At 39.6% G+C, this 20,246-nt stretch overlaps 1 protein-coding gene across 2 annotated transcripts in view; it reads left to right on the forward strand.

Moving 5' to 3' along the window:
- snta1 (syntrophin, alpha 1) overlaps nucleotides 1-20,246 on the forward strand; it is a 32,648-nt gene that overhangs the window by 10,213 nt on the left and 2,189 nt on the right. The window contains exons 3-7 of one of the 2 annotated variants that reach the window (XM_085353488.1): nucleotides 17,236-17,431; nucleotides 17,709-17,898; nucleotides 17,975-18,123; nucleotides 18,514-18,710; nucleotides 19,942-20,129. In XM_085353488.1, the coding sequence (XP_085209614.1) occupies nucleotides 17,236-17,431; nucleotides 17,709-17,898; nucleotides 17,975-18,123; nucleotides 18,514-18,710; nucleotides 19,942-20,129 (920 nt within the window). The remainder of the gene's footprint in view (nucleotides 1-17,235; nucleotides 17,432-17,708; nucleotides 17,899-17,974; nucleotides 18,124-18,513; nucleotides 18,711-19,941; nucleotides 20,130-20,246) is intronic. The other variant, XM_085353489.1, reaches the window with a different exon arrangement.

Here is a 20,246-nt window from a genome sequence, read left to right on the forward strand (position 1 = left end):
CTTTCACAACATTTACAGGAGTTAAGGCATATTAGACACCTGGTTAGCATTCTGTACCTTTGCTGGGATTTTTTTTCCTTTCCAACTCTTTTGAAAGTCAAGTGATAAAATATTTTGTATTAAACACATATCTGCCCGCTCAGATTAATGCAATTTGATTGCTACAGCAGCACATGTAGGGTATTAATGTCAAGGTCTGCTTTAGCAGTATAATCAAAGGCTTCAAGGACACTAGGTTTTTCTTTAATGATGTGCTAGCTTAAGGTTTTTCTTAAGAATTGTCTGTGTGCATAAAATTAGAACATTAAAAACAGGAAAATTGCTCATTAGAACCAGTTTTGTGAGGGGTTAAGCATTTCCAGCGGCACATATGTGGCACAGCTGGGTATGATTTTACCAGTGTTTACTTTATCGATTTATAATGAGTCACATGATTTTAAATAGGCCACACAGTTGCTTAGCAGCCAATAGTACAGGAAAAGGGCAACAGTGGGCAGCTCCCAGGTGTGACCATGAAGGTGCGTAAAGCCTCTCACTGTAAATAGGAATTTGTGAATATTCTGTGTTTTTATTTTTTTGGCGGAAAACAATTAGAGCTAGCTTTCTTCACCTTACTTGTGGCCCTTATATTATATTGTTGATGGAATATCAATGGATGTGTATGAGAAAGATAGCACATGGGGTGGGGGGTGAGGGTGGGGGTATCAGATAAATATAACAGGCCAGATGAAGCCATAAAAGCACAGCTGCCAGCATTTCTTCACAGCGACATTTATGGCCTGACTGCTTATGTGTGAGTGTGCGAACATGCGGTGTCTTTACCTGTGTGTGTGCTTCTGCTGCATCACAACCTGTTCTTTTCACATTTTCCAGTCACAGCAACAACTTTTAGGCTTAGGATCAGGAGGAATGATGAGATTTATATATGAGTTTTGTAAAATGTTAACTGTGAAAACATCATGGACCAATTAGGCATTGTTTGATGAAGTGAAGGTGTACAACTGTGATGTTTCCATAAATGACAAATGAATGAGCAGCAGTTTGTCATTACTGCTGTGTTTCTATCCATTCTTAATTTGGACTCTTACTGAAAATGCATCTGCCGTTGCAGCCAGCTCGCCAGCCAAGACAATGTGCGCATCCACTCCACTATGTACATGCACAGAGTTATAAAACTTCGTGTGTGTAGGTGTGTGAGTTCATGTGCGTGTGTGAGTCTGTGAGAGAGAGAGAGCGCGCAATACCGGGTGGAGGGTTGGAATAGTTTGGTGGGAGAATTGTTCCCTGGGCAACCAAGGTTTGACTAAAAGGACACAAACAAAGAAACTATAGTGCCACATAGAACACAAATTTCCACTATCACATAAACACACACACACACACACACACACACACACACACACACACACACACACACAGAGGAAGGGAGGATAAAGAGGCTGCAAAGGACAGGTCAGGACATTGAGGCAAGTGTGAATGTGAAGGGGTGGGTTGGGGGTGGGTACATGCTGTCCATGTTTCCAAGGTATCCCAGGAGTCAAGTTTAAGTTTTTTTTTATTGTACGGGAAAGAATGTAACACACCACAGTGAGAGCTCCCGTGATGAACAAGGTGGAAGGCTGCTTAGTATCTGTGCAGACATGAGCTCCTGCAGTAGAAGGTTAAACTCAGAAAACAAGTACACAGGATTACATTTATTTTGAGCTTTCGTAATTGTTTTTTATACCTCGTTTGGTAAAGTCTAGTCATGCCTGCAACCCATGTCTGAAGTCCATCAGGACAGAGCCAGCAATGGCTAGGCCAAGTAAAGTGTCACAGTTAAGCCAAATAAACAGGCGCTAAAGATAATTAATGGTCACAAAACTGCCGAATTAGCTGGAGTTGCTCTCGACAGTCAACACTTTCTAGTGTAGTAGTAAAGATGGAGATTTATCAAAGAGGTCGAGTATCAATTTTGCAACTGAAGGAGAAGATAAAAGACAGATAGTTTTCATTTTAGAGCATAAAATTTCAAGTGGGGATTATTTAAACTAATAATACGAATGTGATTTACTGAAGGGTTGTGGTAGGCAATTCAATGCAAGTTGTGTGTCATTAACAGTTGTTAAATGACAAAAACAGATGCCTGATATTGCTTTGATGTTTGCCACTAAGAGTTTATTTGGAATGACTGTGGGAGATGTTATCAGAATGACCACATAACTGAGGTGGATTGCTCAAAGCTTTGAGTGTGGTATCCTTTGGCTCCTTCCTGCAGTTTGTCATGGAGTCCTTATCCTGAATGATTAGAGCAGAGCTCCAATAATACAGGTCTTCTGATGAAACAGTATAGAACTTTACTGTTCTTATTAACATTTGACGTTATCAAGATACTGAGAGTCAGTATTAAAACAATTTTGTATTTTCTTTTTTTTGTTTTATGTTTTTTGTCACAATGAAACATCTGTGTGTCGTCATTCAGCAGCGTACATAGGAAGCTCTGCAACATCGCCAACAGATTTTTTCATTTCTTGTTTCGTAACTTAACTCTGTTATCACATCTGCGACATGCTATATGGATATATATGTCAAAATAAAGCAATGTATAGTGAGTGTTGGATTATGGTGGGTTCCTGAAAAAGTCCAAAGTTAAAATTTTGAGTTCCCATTTGGATTTTTTTTGAGGAATGCCTTTTCAACCCAGATTTCCCACTAAAAAGTTGGAGCAGGTCGGCATACCCTGAGTTAGAAATTGCGGCAGTGAACATAAACAGTAGTAAAACTGTAAACCTTTGATCTGTAATGCCACTGTGTATTTTTGACTCAATAAATAAGCCATAAATAGATCATAGATCAGGCTCTGTCAATGAACGGAAAAAATAAGCACTGCTCTGTATTGCTAGTCATACCTGAATTGCTCTCCCTTGCTACGGCTGACAAAAAATTCAGTTTTTCCTGCCGTATTCTGGAACGTCGGTCACTTTCGTGTTCCGCAAAATCTCAGCAAAGATCATTCCGTCATTAACACATGCATGGGGCAAGATCAGTAATGTTTGGTGTTCTTTGACACATCCTACAGCTTTAGCACACACAGATTGCAGGTTTATATGATAAAAATGTTTGCAATATTGCAGCTTTATTGTTAGGATAAATCCAGTGCTCTACCTGAGCTGCAATATTTATCCAGAGAATGGCTGTCTTACCCTGGAAGACCCCACACAGTCCCCAGTAATTTCTAAAAGAGAATTTCCCTTTCCATCAAAAGCGTATCAGTTCTGCTTCAACTGCTGCTCATTGATCTGGATTGCCATGCTGTTTCTGGAGAGAAACACATGCCTAACACCTATGCTTACACTGTACCACCTTCCTTGCCAGATTACTTGCTTGCTCATTGGGTGCTCCTTTCTGATGAGTGTGCACTCTTCTTGGTAGAATGTGTTGGTCATTATTCAAATGAAATGCTTATGTATTTGTTTATAAATAAAGAATTCAGCTTCCACCTGCACATTTTTTTTGTGTGTCTGCAACCTTACGCTACTTTGCCCCATTTAATACATTTGGCCATAAAGCAGAATGATGAGAGATGTGATCATTTCCTCATTTAAATAAGGAAAAATATGAATGGTCTTACAGCATACTTACAGTATGTCCTCAAAAGCATACAGATTCTCCTCAGGGGTCTTCAGTGTATTGTGCTTATTTGGACAAAGGAGAAATATCTAAAGTAGCTAAGAAAAGAATTTTAAAAATTCTATACCAGAGTATAGAAATAATATTACCTATACAAGATGTGCTTGTCTGTAGTCTTAAATTGCTGAAATGTTCAATGTTTAAAGGTGCATATAAAAAGTACATTTTGGTCATGGTGTGATTCAAAGGTTTGTGCTTGTGTTTGTGCTTAATGTCAACCTGATGTTCAGCAGAGTTGGAGATTCTGTGTGTTTGTGTGATTATGTGTACAGAGGGAGAATGAGGGATGGAATGAGACAAAGAGCTTAAGACACAGAGAATCACAGTTTCTTATGCCCATTTCTCAGGACGCTTGCAGTTCTCTCTGTCCTGTCTTTTTCATTAGGGTAGCTGTTCTCTGGCCCAGTGCACGCATAGTCAGGGATTAAATAGGCTTAGTTATGGAAGCTCTATAGTTGCAGTCTTTCCTTTGTCTAAAATTATTTTAGCAGGAATGGTATATGTTTTGGACATGTCCTGTTAGTTGTATAAAGCATCCTAATGTCTGTTATCCCTGCTGGGAGGTTGGTTAGTTAGAATTATTTATTGACTTTGTTCCCATTTATTCCTGTTAGAGAAAAGTGTGTCAGTTTCAAAAGTGAGATGTGGTTAAAACAAATTAGAATTGAAGAAGCTTCTTGTATGAGATGTGAAACGTCAGGTTAAAACAAATCTTAATTTCTTATTCTCGTAGGCTGTTTAGAAAAAAAGTACAGCATTGCTAAACTTGATGACACGTACAAAAAAATTACTTTTCAAACCTTGTGATAAGTTGCATGATTAGGTTTCTTAATTGCATATATTTTCTTAACCACTTACCCGATTCAGGGTTTCAAGGTGGCTTGCAGCCCAAGAACTTGCAAGTAAGGTTAAGTGGCAATTCTAAATTAGCTGGATGTGAGACTGTCTCTCTTAGACAGACCTTTCTGTGGTGCATACAGCTTTTCCTCCAGTGTTAAATGGAGGAGATACTAGATTATACTAATTTATAATTATGTAATCTCCCACATTTGGTAACTTTTTGTTCCTTTAAATTCTTTGAAATATGTCAGTAAGATGCTTTGCCAAATAGGACATGTTCGGTCTGCGTAGGTTTAACACATCTTTTATAGATGTTTTTTTGTGGCCTTGCCCTGACTCTTGGCTGTGTGATGTTTGAGTTGGCTTTGTCAACACACTGTGGATTGTCTGCCCACGGGAGTGCAAGTAGAGTGCTGCAAACACACACACACACCCACAAACATAGACACTCAAATTCCTGGGTGTCACACATTTAGTCAACTTTGCAGATTTGTCCTGATTTAAACATCGTCATTGATGGCAGGCTATTGTGAACCATTTCCAGTATACTGAACAACGGTCGATGTGCATGTTTTTTCTGAACTGTAACTGCTAGCCAGCACCTTCTGTGCATTTCCCATCAGTTGTTAATTTTTAGCCACACTGTGTAGCCAGTTGCACAGTGTGATGCTGTGTAAATGGCTACACATGTATCACATGTGCCAGGGACCAAGAGATAACTATCAGTGACGGCTTGTGTTGAGTCATGTGTTGCTACGCTGTTCAGGCTGTGCCTTTCATGCAGGCTGTATTTTGAATCTGAATCATTATGTCTCTTAAGATGAAGACTCAGTGAACACAGTGTGTGCACATTTGACTGTATTTAATAAATGTGGCTCCATCATCCCCCCAGACCTAAGGGTATTAATACTTGCTATGAAGCTGTCAGATTGTGAACATATGCACAAACGGTAATGTGTTTCAGCCTGAGGTGAGACTTGATTTGAAGAGGTTCATTTGTGTTTGTGATAAGTGTTAGCTGAAGGATGCTTTGTCAGCATTCTCAACTAGAGCTAACTCCAAACTTAATCTCTCCGATGTCTCGCTCTCGCACATTCACGCAACTCAGGCCTCTTTCTCTCTATGTATATTAAAATTTATGATGGAGAGTTCCCTTACATTATATGGCGAGTTTGTATTCCCGGTTTGTGCAATATGTGTCAATTGAAGAAGTGTATCCATATAATAATTTTATGGAGTAAACCTCACATGTTGAGTATTGTTGTTAATATTTGACCTTGCGGATTGTAAAAGGCAGAAGCAAGAAATGGACTGCAGAGGTGGAGGAAGTCCTGACAACAAATTAAAATCCTGAATGTACAAAAATACGTTTATATCCTTCTTAATTCGTTCGAAGAACTAAATATACATCATTCAAAGTGATAAAAATCAAAATAGGACAGACTTCGAAGGGGAGTTCTGCGCGTGATCTACTAACAATGCGCTAATTTATGTACAGTACAAAGACGCAGTCATTTCATTTTAATAATAAGAAGCATTCTACCAAGAGCTGCGCAAATTAGCTGCTAAAAATAATCTGATGAGGGAATGTGAGGCATGTTCTAACAGAAATAATACATTGCAAGCCAAGGTTTCATGTATTTGTGCTTCTCTTTGAAAACAGTGTCACAATTCAGATAAATGAAAGAAAGCTGAAGGAGAATCAACATGTTTCTGATAAAAAAAAGGCAAAACGTTCTCTTAGAAATTGTTCAGGACAGTGAGCGAGGTCCTGGAATGTGAGAATCAGGCAGAGCCCGGGATTTATCCAGAGCAGAGCTGCATTGCAAAACCTGTTACAAACAGTTTCACAATATAACCCTGAAATCTCTGAGGTAATACCTGTGTGTCTTTACACAGAGATACATGTGTATCTGTGTGTAGCAAAACATTGTTTACAGTGTAATCTCAAGCTGTCCGTGTGTTAATGAATATACTCTGTGCCACATGTGGAACTGCATTCATCGTTGTTTGTTTTTCAGTCACATATTGTAGCATTCAGCTATTAACATGCTTACACGATGTCAGTAAAAGCTGTGTTTTAACAGACATATGAGACGTTTCCTGTTAACAGATCAATTTGGTTCATAACTGATCCAACACCAGAGGCAAATTAAAACAAAGTGCAAACCACTGTGCTCACTCCTCCCTCCCTCTGATGCTACACATTAAGTTAAGTTCATTTGAGCAGTTACCTTTTACTGGGTTTCTGGAGTACTGTGCATATAACCTCAAGATAAAACATTTTCTCTTGCTGAAATGTGACTATTCAGTTTAACCCTTACAATACATTTCCGAGGAGTAATATGGGTCCTTAACATAGGCTTGTATTGTATGATTTGGCAACACTTCAGATCACACCATGCACACAGAAATTCCTGTGTGTTGCAAACACTGTTTCATTTTATTTAATGAGTGAATGAAGGTTCTTATTCCATATCTGTGAATTTAAATGCATATATTTTTCTAATACTTTTTTTTATCAAATTAAAAATTAGTGTAAGCATGCAATATATTGTGTATTTGGCTCAATGATAAACATCCAATATATGATTGGTTCTTGTACTAGCATTCACAATAACATTGTGTATTTTCAACTAGAGTCTTTCCTTCTGCGATTTCCTGCCTGTATGGAAATCAATAAATGCCACAACTGGTGCTTTACAAACAGCAGGGCCACAACTGATCAAACTGAGAGCATTTATACGGCACGCTACGTAGAAGATTTTTTGTTGACCTTTAACTGGGTTCCTGTTAAAGAGTATGTAATAGCCACTCTAGCTCTGGTTTTGTAAGTAGTCACTTCTTTGGCTACAAAATGAAGAGCTCAGTCGCTTTTAGAAGAATAATGAGGACCAGACTGAGCTACATTTTGCTTTGAGGGCTAAAATCATATTTCATATCTACAAATCAAGCTCTTCAAGGACATGTGTGAATATAGCCCCTCAAAGGGAGATACATACCATATAGTCTTTTTAAGCAAGGCCAGCAGAGATATATATTCTTGCTCTATCTTACTGTATTGATTTAAGTAGGGTTAGGCGAGTGATTTATGGAACATAATGACTGTGGAGAGTAAAGTTTTAAGCTTCTCATTGGGACACAGCATGCTGCTGGCTAAGATTATTCATTCCTTGTCTGAAAAAGTTTCTGTACAAGTTGAGATTCTGTTACTGAAGCAGCATATGTCTTAGCCCTCTTATCTATTCACACATGATATAATCTGTAAATAGACTGTACTTTCACATGAGTTAGCACTCACACATGATTCTTTTCCCTTTCCCTGATCCAGAGATTGACCTGTGTGTTTTTTAGGACATGCTAGAAAGGTAGTGAGGGAGGCAGGTGAGATTTTCTTAATTAACACGTCCCGACTGCAAATTCTCAGGTGGTCGTGGCTGAGCTGTGTCAGTCCAGTCAGCAAAGCGATCGTCTGTATTTCTGTGTTTGAGGTAATGTATTCATCTGGTGGGTGGCAGCAGATGCAGGATGGTCCCGTTGTTTGGAATGATCAGTTTTGTTCCTTCATCTGGAACGTGTGTCCCTAAAACTACTTCTCTCCTAACTGGAGAATAATTTATGGTTCTATATTGATAAAGATAGATGAAGATAAAGATTTCTGATAATTCCAGTTCTCTTTCTAAGGGGTACAACTGACAGCATATGTGGGCAACCTTTGTTCAGTGCAGACTATTACTTTCATAAAAAAAATAAATTATTAAACTTAACAGTATTGCAGTAAATTGCAGGATTCTCTCACTGAAACAACTGAAAGTAAAGTGCTGTGGTAGTGGAAAGAACTACAAATAATTAACTGAAAGCGAGTTGCTGTACACCCACGAGAAAACTGAAAATTGGCTGATTTCAGTCCCTGGTTTGTTGATTGGTGCATCTTTGCTCAAAGTGAATCTTTGGAATTGAAGCTATAATCACCCAAATAGTGTCAGAACTGAGTGTGTGTGTGTGTGTTTTCTATGAATGTATATAGTTTGTAACACTGATGTGTTCTTAAGGTCTGTATTCAGCAAACAGACTGGTTTCTTATGCCAGTATAATTATTACTGTGATCATGATTCCTTTCCTTTTAACCTGGCTAATACACAGCTGTTAGATCTTACTAGGACACGAGAAGGTGTGTTTGCTGTTGATTATTATTTGGCACTTTCTGAAGAATAAATTGCACCTATCTAGTCCCCCAAATCTTTAAATGCTTACGTGGCACATGCATTAAATATGATAATGTGATGTCACAATAACTTTTCTTTCGTCCTGCTTCTGTTCTTAGCAGTTATGTATTGTAAAAGTGACAAAGAATTTTAGTACAGAAATATAAATGCTAATTCAGCATCGCTAAGATGACTCCGCTAAGACTACTTTATGAAATGCAAATAAATATAAACGACCCTTCTCAGTGCTGCAAACTTGCTGCCACTGTCCATTATTATATTTCTCTCTTGCAGCGAGTGTTAGAAATGGCTGAGGAGTCTAACAGACTGGATGCGATCAGACATCAGTAGTAGTGTAGTTCTGTGGTAATGTGTGGTGTTATGTGGATTGTTCTGAATCTCTGTGAGTAACCCTGCCATGAAACCTCTAACGCTGTGGACACAAAGCTTGGGTCCTTTTTCCTTCAGAGCTGCTGGCCCGTAAGGACATTGTGCTTACACTCAGCAAGGGAATGGATTAACCAGTTAAATAACATAGCTTTATTAAATCACAAATCTCCAACAGGCCCTTTCTCCCTCAGTGTCATCAAGTTTACTTAACAAGCCCTCTCTGAACCCTCTGCCCCGATTCTAGGCCCCTGTTAAATTGGTGGCCCACTCTTTGTGTCAGTCTCTTACTTCACTACAGGTTTAAATTCCACTGAACTGTCTCACAGCATTGTGCCCCATAGCCATGCTGGGGATGGAGTGGGCGATATTTACTTATATTATTCTCAATAAATGTGTTTTTGTAATCGTTGGAAGCTAAAATTGCACATTTGAGGTGGAAAAATAGTTTGTGTATACTTTATAAATCGATGAGTCTTTTGCCTTTTAGGCAGCAATCATAAGCAAAAGAAAAGTGAACATTTGCCACCAAGCATCCCTTCTACTCTGTTCTTGTGTTCTGCCAGATCCAGTTCAAGTTTCCTCCACTTTCACTTTGTTGAATTAGGATAATTAACTCTCCTGACACACTATGCAAAGTAATCAAATCTCTTTGGCAGCATGTGAGTTCATTTAAAAGTTTCACTGTGTTCTGCTTTCTCTCTCTCTCTCTCTCTCTCTCTCTCACTTATGTCATACCTAACACCTCCCAAAGTTGGCATGTATCCATGATTTGAATGAAATGGGCTATAGGAATGACAGACCTATCTAAATCATATAGACCCAGGTAATTGACCAGAAGGAGATGCACATTAATCAGTGATAGAATAGGGACACATACAGTAAAGCTGGCATTTAACAGCCCACAAAATTAGGGATCAATAAGAAAAGGCTCTGACGAGAGTGTTTTTCCTCTTCCTTGTATGTGTACCATACGCCTCAAAATGTTCACAAACCCCACTTGTGGTTTTGGTATATCGAAGCCTAATCCTGATCATTAACTTTTTTTAGACTGATTTTGATTAGTAACGAGTATTTATTTTAAAGGAGTTCCTATTGTGCTCACTTCCAGCACAATCACTTCTGCAATTGCATAATTTGCAGTTGTCTTAAAGCATTCCCTTGTGAAACTAGACATTTTAGCTCCTGTCTTTTTTTAGCTTCCCTGTCCCTGTAGACCATCCATACATCCATCCATCCATCTTCTTTCACTTATTCAGTTCTGTGTTGTGGTTAAATTCAAAAACAACAAAACAAACCTATAAACCTATTAAAAAACAAAGTTTCACATACCAAGCATGAACATCACCATTGACGTATTTGTTAGATTAAGCCTTTATTTACAAGCACAGAACAATGTTTGTGTGTAAAATGTCAACCAAACTTCAATACGTCTACTGAAAGTTTGAAAGAAATATATGTATATATATATATATAACATAACATATCTGACTTTTAACCATACCTGTGTTCTATGATGAAATTTAGTCACAAGCCATTCAGCCTGATTATCAATAGTGGTCAATCAATCAGTTGTTCTGTCTCTGCAGCAGTGGTGACTGTTTAGCATTAGTCCAGCCCAGAATCTTGCTGTTTACAAGTTTAAGAGAAGTGCTGAAAAAAACAAACGTGTTTTCTTTTCCATTGGGAAATAAAATCAAACTTCACACATGAAAAGGTGATGTTTGAACACAGAATGAAACCATTACATAGTGACAGAACATGAAATGGACCGAAATGAGCTCATAATGTATCTGTAACATTTTCCTTTTTGCAGTCTTGAGTTTTTGCTAAATCTTTCATTTGTTTGATGTCCACTTTCATCGTCTCTTGAATAGTCCACATCTTACATTTTGCGAAACATGAACTCCACATTTTTGTATAATTGATTATTGCAAACCTGTTTTTTTCTTCTTCTTTTTTTTGTTTTGCCTCAATTGACCTCTATGTACTGAACATGTTTCACTTTTTTATACAGTAATTTATGACGTTGTTTTCACCCATAACATTGTTCCCCTGAGGTGTAACATTGGGACATTCTTTGCTTGACATAGTTTACAGAGGCAACAACATGCTTCTGAGGTCAGCAACTCCCCAGTCACATTCCAGCTGCTCCCACAGTAACCAGTGGCAAGCGGACGAAGGGCTGGTATTTAGCTTTAGTGTATTGTTTGGTCCAGTTTCAGTTTATAAGTGCCAAGTCTGAAAACATGTCAGCTCATGCCTAACTTCTTAAGCTGCTGGCCTCCTGATATGCTCCTCCTGGGTATGGATGGCTTCAGACAAGCATTAGCAGTGATGGGATAATGATATATGTGATGGTTTCTGTGTATATTAGGTAATCAGCATAATAATGAGGTCTGGCTGTTTAGAGTTCGAACAAGTTAAAGTGTTATTTGGCAGTTTGTAATGTCCAAGTTACGGTTAAGCAAACTGTGCTGGAACTCAGCTGACTGAAAGTGTCTGGCTAGGAGTTGTTAGGTTCAATGTAAAAGTGACGAGTTTACCATGAAAAGCTTAGTGGCAGATCCTGCAGAAGAAGCAAAGAACCTCCTCACATGCGCACACTTACTCCCACACATAACTCTCTCTCACACAGACACGCACACACTACAAAAGTAGTTTCACTGGCTGCCAGATAAGCTAAAGTAATAACAGTGCCATCTCAGCTAATTTTAGCCCTGTATTGAATGAGCCGCCACTGGTATTCATGGCAACATTTCTGGCTGAGCTAAGCTGTATATTCGCTCTCCCTGTATTGCCTGTCTCGCTCGTTCATATTCTCTTTTCTTGCTCCCAATCTTCATTTTTCCTGCTGCCTTTCTCTTTTCTATGTTGTTCGTTCCATTTTACACCCCTTTCAGTTCTCCATCTTTCTTATCGTCTCACCTCTCTTTTTAATACGGCACTATGTTTAAAAGCTATCACATCGAGATTGTTATTTGGGGAGATTATAAAAGCCTCTTTACAGAAGTAAACATCTCTATAGTTGCTGCTTTCTCCCAACCTATTCTGCTGTGCAGTTTGTGCAGCACCAGAGACATAATCTCACCCTTACATAATAAAGAGTAATGCCCACCGAGAATAGAAATATGTTTATGTGCTAGATATTAGCACCTCTAGCCACGACTATGTTCGCTCTCCTTATATTCTCTTAAAGTGTTTTTGAAGAATCTGTTGTTATTGAAATTGTGCTTTTTGTGTAACTGAGGCCTTCTTATTAGACAGATGTCACTGAAGTGTCATTTGGCTGCACTATACTGACATCCACAGACCATGTAGTCCATGTAAAGCAGTATTAGATATGTGCTCTGAGTTTGTCACACGATAGAAATGGGCGCTATCAACCACATTGCCAAATTTGAATTAAAAAAGCCAGTAAGTATATAAAATCAGGGTTGAAAAACTTTAGCAGCTTTCTTAGCATGGAAATGTTTTCTGTTGTTGTGGTCGCTTATTGACAGCTCACATTTCACATCAGTTCAAATGGTCTGCTGAAGCAGGCAAACACTCTTTTAACCAGTTTACATGAGTTTGGGAGGAAATTACTACCCGCTCTGTATATGGAATATTTTTGTCACTTGGTGGTTCTTTGTTTTTGTAATAAGTTTGAAACCCTTCTTAAAAGCTACACACTTATGAGGCTCGAAGATTCAGTAATTATGTTACATTGCAAGGCAATATAAAATTCTGCTGAAAAATACTAAGTATAGGCAATTTTTACATTTATTAATCTCTGAAGTCAGCATACTTTGCTGACTTCAGAGCAGTAGGTGTTTGGATGAAGTCTGGAGAGCTAAGATAGGAGAAATGATGGGATAATAAAACACAGGCGATGCTAAAAACAGACAGGAATAGCTATGAGAGATTTTAAGGTAAAATAGGAAGTGAAAAAACACTGGTTGTAACCAACCCGTAAACCAAAAAATGTTGTGTGAGTTCCATAAAATGCATTTGCCGGTTGAACTACTGAGATTTTCTTACACAACTATCTCTGAGGTTTACAAAGAATGGCACTATTAAGTATTAAAAAAACTCGCTACTACATGTGTACCCAGGTGCAAGTGTGTGAAAACGTTTTTGTGTAAATTTTGTGTCTGAGTCACAAATGTGTATTCCAGGAAACTCTCCATGCAGACTGCTGAGAGAAAATTTGTACTCCTCAATCTTAATCTTTTAAGATTTTTGCAGCAAATCTTTAACAAAATTTCAAAGGAATTGACTTCATCTCTGTAGAGAGAGAAAAGGGAAACATCGCAGACAGGTTTTAGATCCAAAACATTACTATTGATCCACACTACTTTTGAAAAGTATGGAAAATTAGTTTGCAAACAAAGAGGTGCAGAGAAAATTATTCCGAGAATTATTCAGAATTTAGGTCATGCCCTTTGCTGGAGCATCTTAAGACTTCTTCACACATGCACTGTAATCCCTAAATGCTCATAGCAGCACGTCTGAAAAAGAACCTTAGTCATGTTTTACATAAATGTTGCTCATGCAGGTTTCTTGCTTCGTACTATGTGACAGTTTGACAATATTCTGCACACTACTCACGTTTGGATACTTGCAGTTACTTTAAAAGCACACAGTTGTAGCAATGTAGCAATTTTCCATAAGAGTGAAAATTTGTAAACATTCCCTAAATTGGCAAATAAAACGTGCACTGTTAGAGAGTTGATGCTTGGAAGCTAAATAAGTGGAAGGCTGTGTGTATCTGGCAGGATCTCTATTTTGGGAAAAGTAAAAGCCTCCTCTCTCGTTCCTGCTGTCCTGTGCTATGACTCTTCTGCTTGCCCTCTGGCTACATGCCTCTTGTACAGAGCACTTCACACTTCCCATGTGAAACCAAAGCTTTGCCTTAAACCTACTGCTTTGCCACGTCCTCTGGGCTATTTTTACTCCAGCAGTGGCTACTGCTGTTAAAGCCATACACAGCCTTTTGGACTGCAGCAGAGGACTCCATCTGTGGTGGTGTGTTTAGGTATCTGAGCTTGGGTGTGTGAGTGGTAAAACTGCGTTTAAAAAGATATGTGTACAGAATAAGATACAGTAACAATTTCATAACACTTAATTATATCCACCAAAAATTATGGGCACCCCCATAGCCTTGGGTTTAAGATGCTGACCATGAGCCACAGCTTCTTTCTTCAAATTTAAACTGGGAACTTCCCCCTCAGATGTACCTCTGACACTGACATTGGCTATTAGGAGACAAATCTGTCTTTAACTTACGGGACAGCATAAAGATCTCATAAATATGTTTTTAGCACACTTCTGAACATGGGTGGATAGATGGATGGATGTGTGTTTTTGCACTTCTTAACCTCCCGTTGTATTAATGTGAAAGTCCTGACACTATTGTGTCAGTCATGCACCATACAGAACTGGAAGTCCTTATGACGAAGCACCTCGGGCCGTGTTTTTCTAACTTCTTAGGCATTTGCAAGAAAGAACTCCACAACATATGGTGTCAGAATTGTGATGGCTTGTCGGAAGAAGAAAACTGGCCTTCCAGTGCAATGAACAGAACTGCATTCCCAGCACATATGGTCAGATGAATGCTAATCAGCTTTCAACACTGTGAAAGCCTACCTGTTTTCTTCCCCTGTCCCCAAGAGTCCAGACTTCAGTAGAAGTAGTACAGGTTGACACATCTGTAGTCAACCTTGGAGCGCTCCTGGCCCGGGGAGACGTCTCTCTTTCAAACAATGTTGCATCAATAAACCTTTAATAGATTTTCAAGTTTTATGCGCTGCATAAGCTTCTCCGTCTAACTCATGTCTCTGTTTTTCTTGATCCCTGAGAATATCTTTGTTATTTACAAGGATTTCCTGTGCCTTTACATCCATCAGTTGACAGGGTTTCTTAGCTAGACTTTGATCAGTAGTTTACCATTGTATTTCTTGCTGTGCTTTACTCTTTCCTCAAACATTGTGGTTTGGAAACTCAACCATATGACCAGTAACAGAGTGCTTCACAATCAGTTTAGCCAGTCCTAACTGTTAATGGGTCGGGGTTACTGATCTATATATATCAAAAGCCATATTCATCAAAGTAAGCTGTTGGATACTGCTGTTGAATCCTCGGTCACACTGATAGTTCGGTGATGTCATCATGTTTCATGATGTTTCACCTCCATGTGGTCCTTCAAACCACAAAAAGATAGTCATCTTGAAAACACACACTTAGACACACAAAGACACACATGTATATTCACACCAGTGTGTCATGGTGCACTTATAGACTCTTCCATTTACTGAACTTTCAAATTATTTTTACTGTTGTTATTATTGTTGTTAGAGAGGGTAGAGCAGTGGACAGCTCTCTGGGTAGAATCCAAAGACATCTGTTGCTAAAAAGCTGGCTGCAGGTGTGAATGTGAGGTTACTTGTAAATGGTTTTCTGTGTATATGTGTCGGCCCTGTGATGACGACCTGTCCAGAGTATATCTCACCTTCAATAGGCTCTGGTCCTTCATGACCCTGAGATGGATGGAATGTATATTTTGTTTTCTGTTTTTCATCTTTATTTTCTGTTGCGTTTTTCTAAATAGTCCCACATTTTGGACCTTGGCAAGCTTATAAATACATTACTTTTTCAAGTGCACCTAGGTTTTTCCAGGGCTTAACAAGCTTTTGAGGAAATAACAGGTAAACTGATATTGGCACTAAGTGTCAAGTTTGCTGACGACACTGCTGTTGTGGGCCTGATCTCCGACAACATCGAGACGGCCTACCTGGAGGAGATTAGGAACCTGGAGACCTGGTGCCAGGAGAATAACCTCCTCCTAAACATCAGCAAGACTAAGGAGCTGATCGTGGACTTCACTACAAAGCAGGCGAGGAATTACAAACCCCTCATCATCAGTGGCACGCCAGTGGAGAGAGTGGACAGTTTCCGATACCTGGGTGTCCACATCACTCAGGACCTGTCATGGTCCTGTCACATCAACACCCTGGTTAAGAAAGCCCGTCAGCGTCTCTTCTTCCTCAGAAGACTTAGAGACTTCCATCTGCCACTGAAGGTGCTCAAGAACTTCTACTCCTGCACCATCGAGAGCGTCTTGACGTCAAACATCTGCACCTGGTTTGGGAACAGCACCAAGCAGGACAGACGAGATCTGCAAAGGGTGGTGCGCTCGGCAGAACGCATCATTCAATCAGAGCTCCCTGACCTGCTGTCCATCTACACCAAGCGGTGCAAGTCCAAAGCTAGGAAGATTATGATGGACCTCTCCCATCCCAACAATGGACTCTTCTCACTGTTGAGGTCTGGGAAGCGCTTCCGCTCCCTTAAGGCCAAAACAGAGAGAATGAGGAGGAGCTTCTTCCCCCAGGCTATTCGGGCCCTGAACCAGGTGTAGGACTGGACTCTCCCAAACACGTCACTATAAGACTGGACTCTCACACACGTCACCACACGCACCACCACACATTTCCTATAATCCTATAATTCCTATCATTTATAATCCTTATCTTTATAATCTCTTCTGCTATTTGCACATTCTTTACTGTAAATTCCTAAGTTAATTTGTAAATTTTTGTAGTAAATTGTAAATATTGTAGAACTTTTCTTCTGTCATTTAATGGTCGGGCATTGTACAGCTACAAGCATTTCACCCCCATGTCATACTGTGTATGGTTGTGTGTGTGTGACAAATAAAATTTGAATTTGAATTTGAATTTGAATGCCACTGTTAGTAGCACAAACAGAGACGCCGTAACGGTCACTACTGATAATCCTTGTGCTGGAGCACCAGAATGACATGTGACACACGAGTGAGATATGAGTGTCAGATTACATCTTCTCTATGGCACCAGTGGCTGCTAAAGACATGCCAGAATCAACTACCTACAACAGAAATGCAACATAAACATCATAGGCTCTGTATGGGAGAACTTTTGTGACATAGAGCTCTTTGTACTGTGCGTTGATTTCTGCACCACTTTGAAGCAGTTCTTAAGTGTTACAGCTTTCAACTCATCTCCAAACCTGGAGGCTTCATTTTTACATTTTTTCTCTCTTTCTCTTCTCTGTCCTCTTTTACTTCTTCTGCCTTTTCTCTTATCTCCCACACCCTCCCACTCTGCTTCAGTGAAGTACATCAAGGAGATGTCTGCCTTCTTTAAAAGCTCTGGGTCCCCTGGAGCAGGTCTCCCGTGGGATTCTCCCCCTTCCACACCTCAAAGGGGCACTGAGCTCTCCCCTGCTGAGGTGAAGGAGCCCCGGAGCATCCCGCTGAAGATGTGCCAGGTGTCACGAAAACAGTGCCCTCCAGACACAGAAAACAGGTATTACATGTTAAAGCTTCAGCGATTTATGTAATATTTCATACAGTTTATGCATTTGGATAAAAAATATCTGACACATGAAAATGATATGGCTTTGTAAAAGGGACTTCTTCGTGTGTCTTTTTCACATTCTCTTTGTTAAAATCTGAAACTTCCTCCTCACCCTTAAGCTTTAGTCACTTTGCCATGTCTTTTTAATTCCTCTAACAGCTTTTTCCCACCTCTTTTATGTTTCTCTTCTGGCATCATTCTCTTTTTCTGTCATCTCATTTGCCAGGTATTTTGAGGTGATTTCATCCAACAAAAAGAACTCTGTGTTCCTGAGGGCAAAAGACCCTGCCATGGCCCAATCCTGGTACAATGCCATCCAGGCTGGTGCTGCCAGCCTTTTACCACGAGTGAAGGAGGAGATGAGGAGCATGCAGCCTGGCATGGAAGTCAAACATCTGGGCTGGATTACAGAGCAGGTATTGGGGGGGGAGCAATGGTTAAACTGATCTGCAGCCTAATAGAAAGTTTAAAATATTTCTGAAGTTTTGATAGAAATTTCAACGTGCGCAGGTATCTCAGGGTCCAGAGAAACCCGTACTGGCTGTGCTGACTGACAAGGACCTGCTCTTGTATCCCTCGTGTCCTGAAAGCAAAGAGAGCCTCAACAATCCGACAAAGAGCCACCCGCTCATCACCACCAGGTTTCCACCCTTACAGCACACGCTACATAACATGACACTTGTGCTTTCGCTCTCTTTCTTATATCAACGCATTCACATAACGATGGAGTCTCAGAAGCTGTTCGGCTCAGGCCTTCCTCTGGCTTGATTTAGCCCAGAGAACACATGCTCACTCTTTCCATAGCTGGACTGTTGGACGTTTTGCCAAATAACATCATATTCATGTGGAAACAGAACCTATGAGTCATGGGTTTTTCCTCTGTTTTTTCTCTCCTCTGTAGCCCTGTAGCAGTTTGTCTGCAACATCATTTGCTCTTATGGCCACATTATTTTCTATAAGTCTTCATTATCATCTTTCTCATACACTTTTTTTCCCCACTCTTTCACCTACCCCACACCCTCCTTTCTCAGACTGGTCCACTCTGGTCCAGGAAAAAGCTCTCCAGTCTTGGATTCTGAGCTGTCATTTGGCCTACGTTCAGGCACAAAGCAAGGCGTGGAGACACATGTTTTTAGGGTGGATTCTGCTAAGGAGCTGTCGACCTGGACTCATCTGCTGGTGGAGGGTTGCCACAATGCTGCTGAGCTTACCAAGGAGGTCACCACGGGTACAGAGATAGAAAAGATTCTTCAGTTTTTGGTTCATTTACAGTTCTTTTACGAATAAATCTGAAATTCAGATGTATTAAGAGAAAAGCCCACTACATGTTAAATACCAAATGGTGATGTCAGTTCTATACTAGAGTACACATGAATTATGTAATTCAGTTAGCAGCGTCTGTATGCTGTAAGTTAGGGTAAGAGTTTTTTGGTTTTGGGTCCCCCCCCCATTACTATCAGAAACACTGGTTTGTAATCATTGTTAACCTGAACTAAACAATATTTTAAGAAGAATTTACCTGTAATGGCAGGTAACATTTCCGTATCCGAACCGATTTTCAGAAATAAACAAGGTTTTGTTAGAGGTGGAAGCTGAAGAGGAATAAAAATGGAGCCTTCTGAAAGTCAAAATACTATCCAACTAGGAGTACAACATGACTTTTTTTCAGGGACTGATTCAGACATTTGAATCATGTCTATAAATATACCTCAAATCTATTTCAACCAAACAATTCCTGCTTGGGCTTAAGACTTGGTTCTGTTCAACAGACACACACAAACATTCCAGTTTAAAACAGAGGCTCGTCTCACAAAGCAGGATTAGTGCGATTTATTGTTCTTTACACAGTGATCTGCACGCTGTACCCCTTTGTAGAACGTCCCTAATCTTTGCACAATTCTTCTGGTTTCATTTTAATAAAAGATTTGGGTTTTTAGAAACCAAACTTTCTTGCAATGGATTTTTATAAGGAGCTTGAGGGAAGACAAAGCATTTTGTCGTATGTATTGTAGCATATAAAGTCTTAGCTCTTTGCTTACATCTAGACTGAGTAAAACCCCCTACAGCTTTACAGCTGGATTTACTGCTCAGAGTAGTCCTACTTTCTGAGACAAGTGCCATGCGGTGTAAAACCTTGCTGTGTAGTAAAGGTTTCACATTGCCCTCTGCTGGTGGAATAAAATGATGCAAAAACTTTCCAGTATAAACTAAAAATGGTTCTTTTAATTCCAATATGTGAAACTAATTCTAACTTTCTTTTACTAAACTAAAATTTGGAACAATTTTGTTTTCTTACAGCAAAAACTATTTAAACTGCATCTCTGTCTTTTCAGTGTCACATTTAGTAAAGTGCATTCTGTAGCCCTGTATCAATACTGAATGATACTACTAATGAAATCACAAATAAATCATTACTTGACCTTTACGCCACATAAGCACTGCTTTTTCTGCTTTGGCAGTCTGCAGTTGGAATGGGAAAGAGTGCATGCTGGGAGTTCACATCGATGACGGTTTCACACTGTTCACCGAAGAAATGGGTGTCAGGAAGAATGTTCTCCTCCAGCAGCCTTTTGAGCGCCTCAGAATGTCCTCAGACGACGGCGTTCGGATGATGTTCCTTGATTTTGGAGGTCCCGAGGCTGAGATAGTAAGTTTTCCCCTGTTTTCTGTTCAATTTTGACTTGAAGTGAAATATGTGACATTTCAGGGCAATAATGCATCAGTAAAATCATTAGCACCATTACTCTGAGTGCTGAGTGCTCAC

This window comes from Diplotaxodon limnothrissa, linkage group LG5 (assembly GCF_057381915.1).
Source record: "Diplotaxodon limnothrissa isolate DT_005_m linkage group LG5, D_limnothrissa_male_GT1.1, whole genome shotgun sequence".
NCBI classification, from domain to species: domain Eukaryota; kingdom Metazoa; phylum Chordata; class Actinopteri; order Cichliformes; family Cichlidae; genus Diplotaxodon; species Diplotaxodon limnothrissa.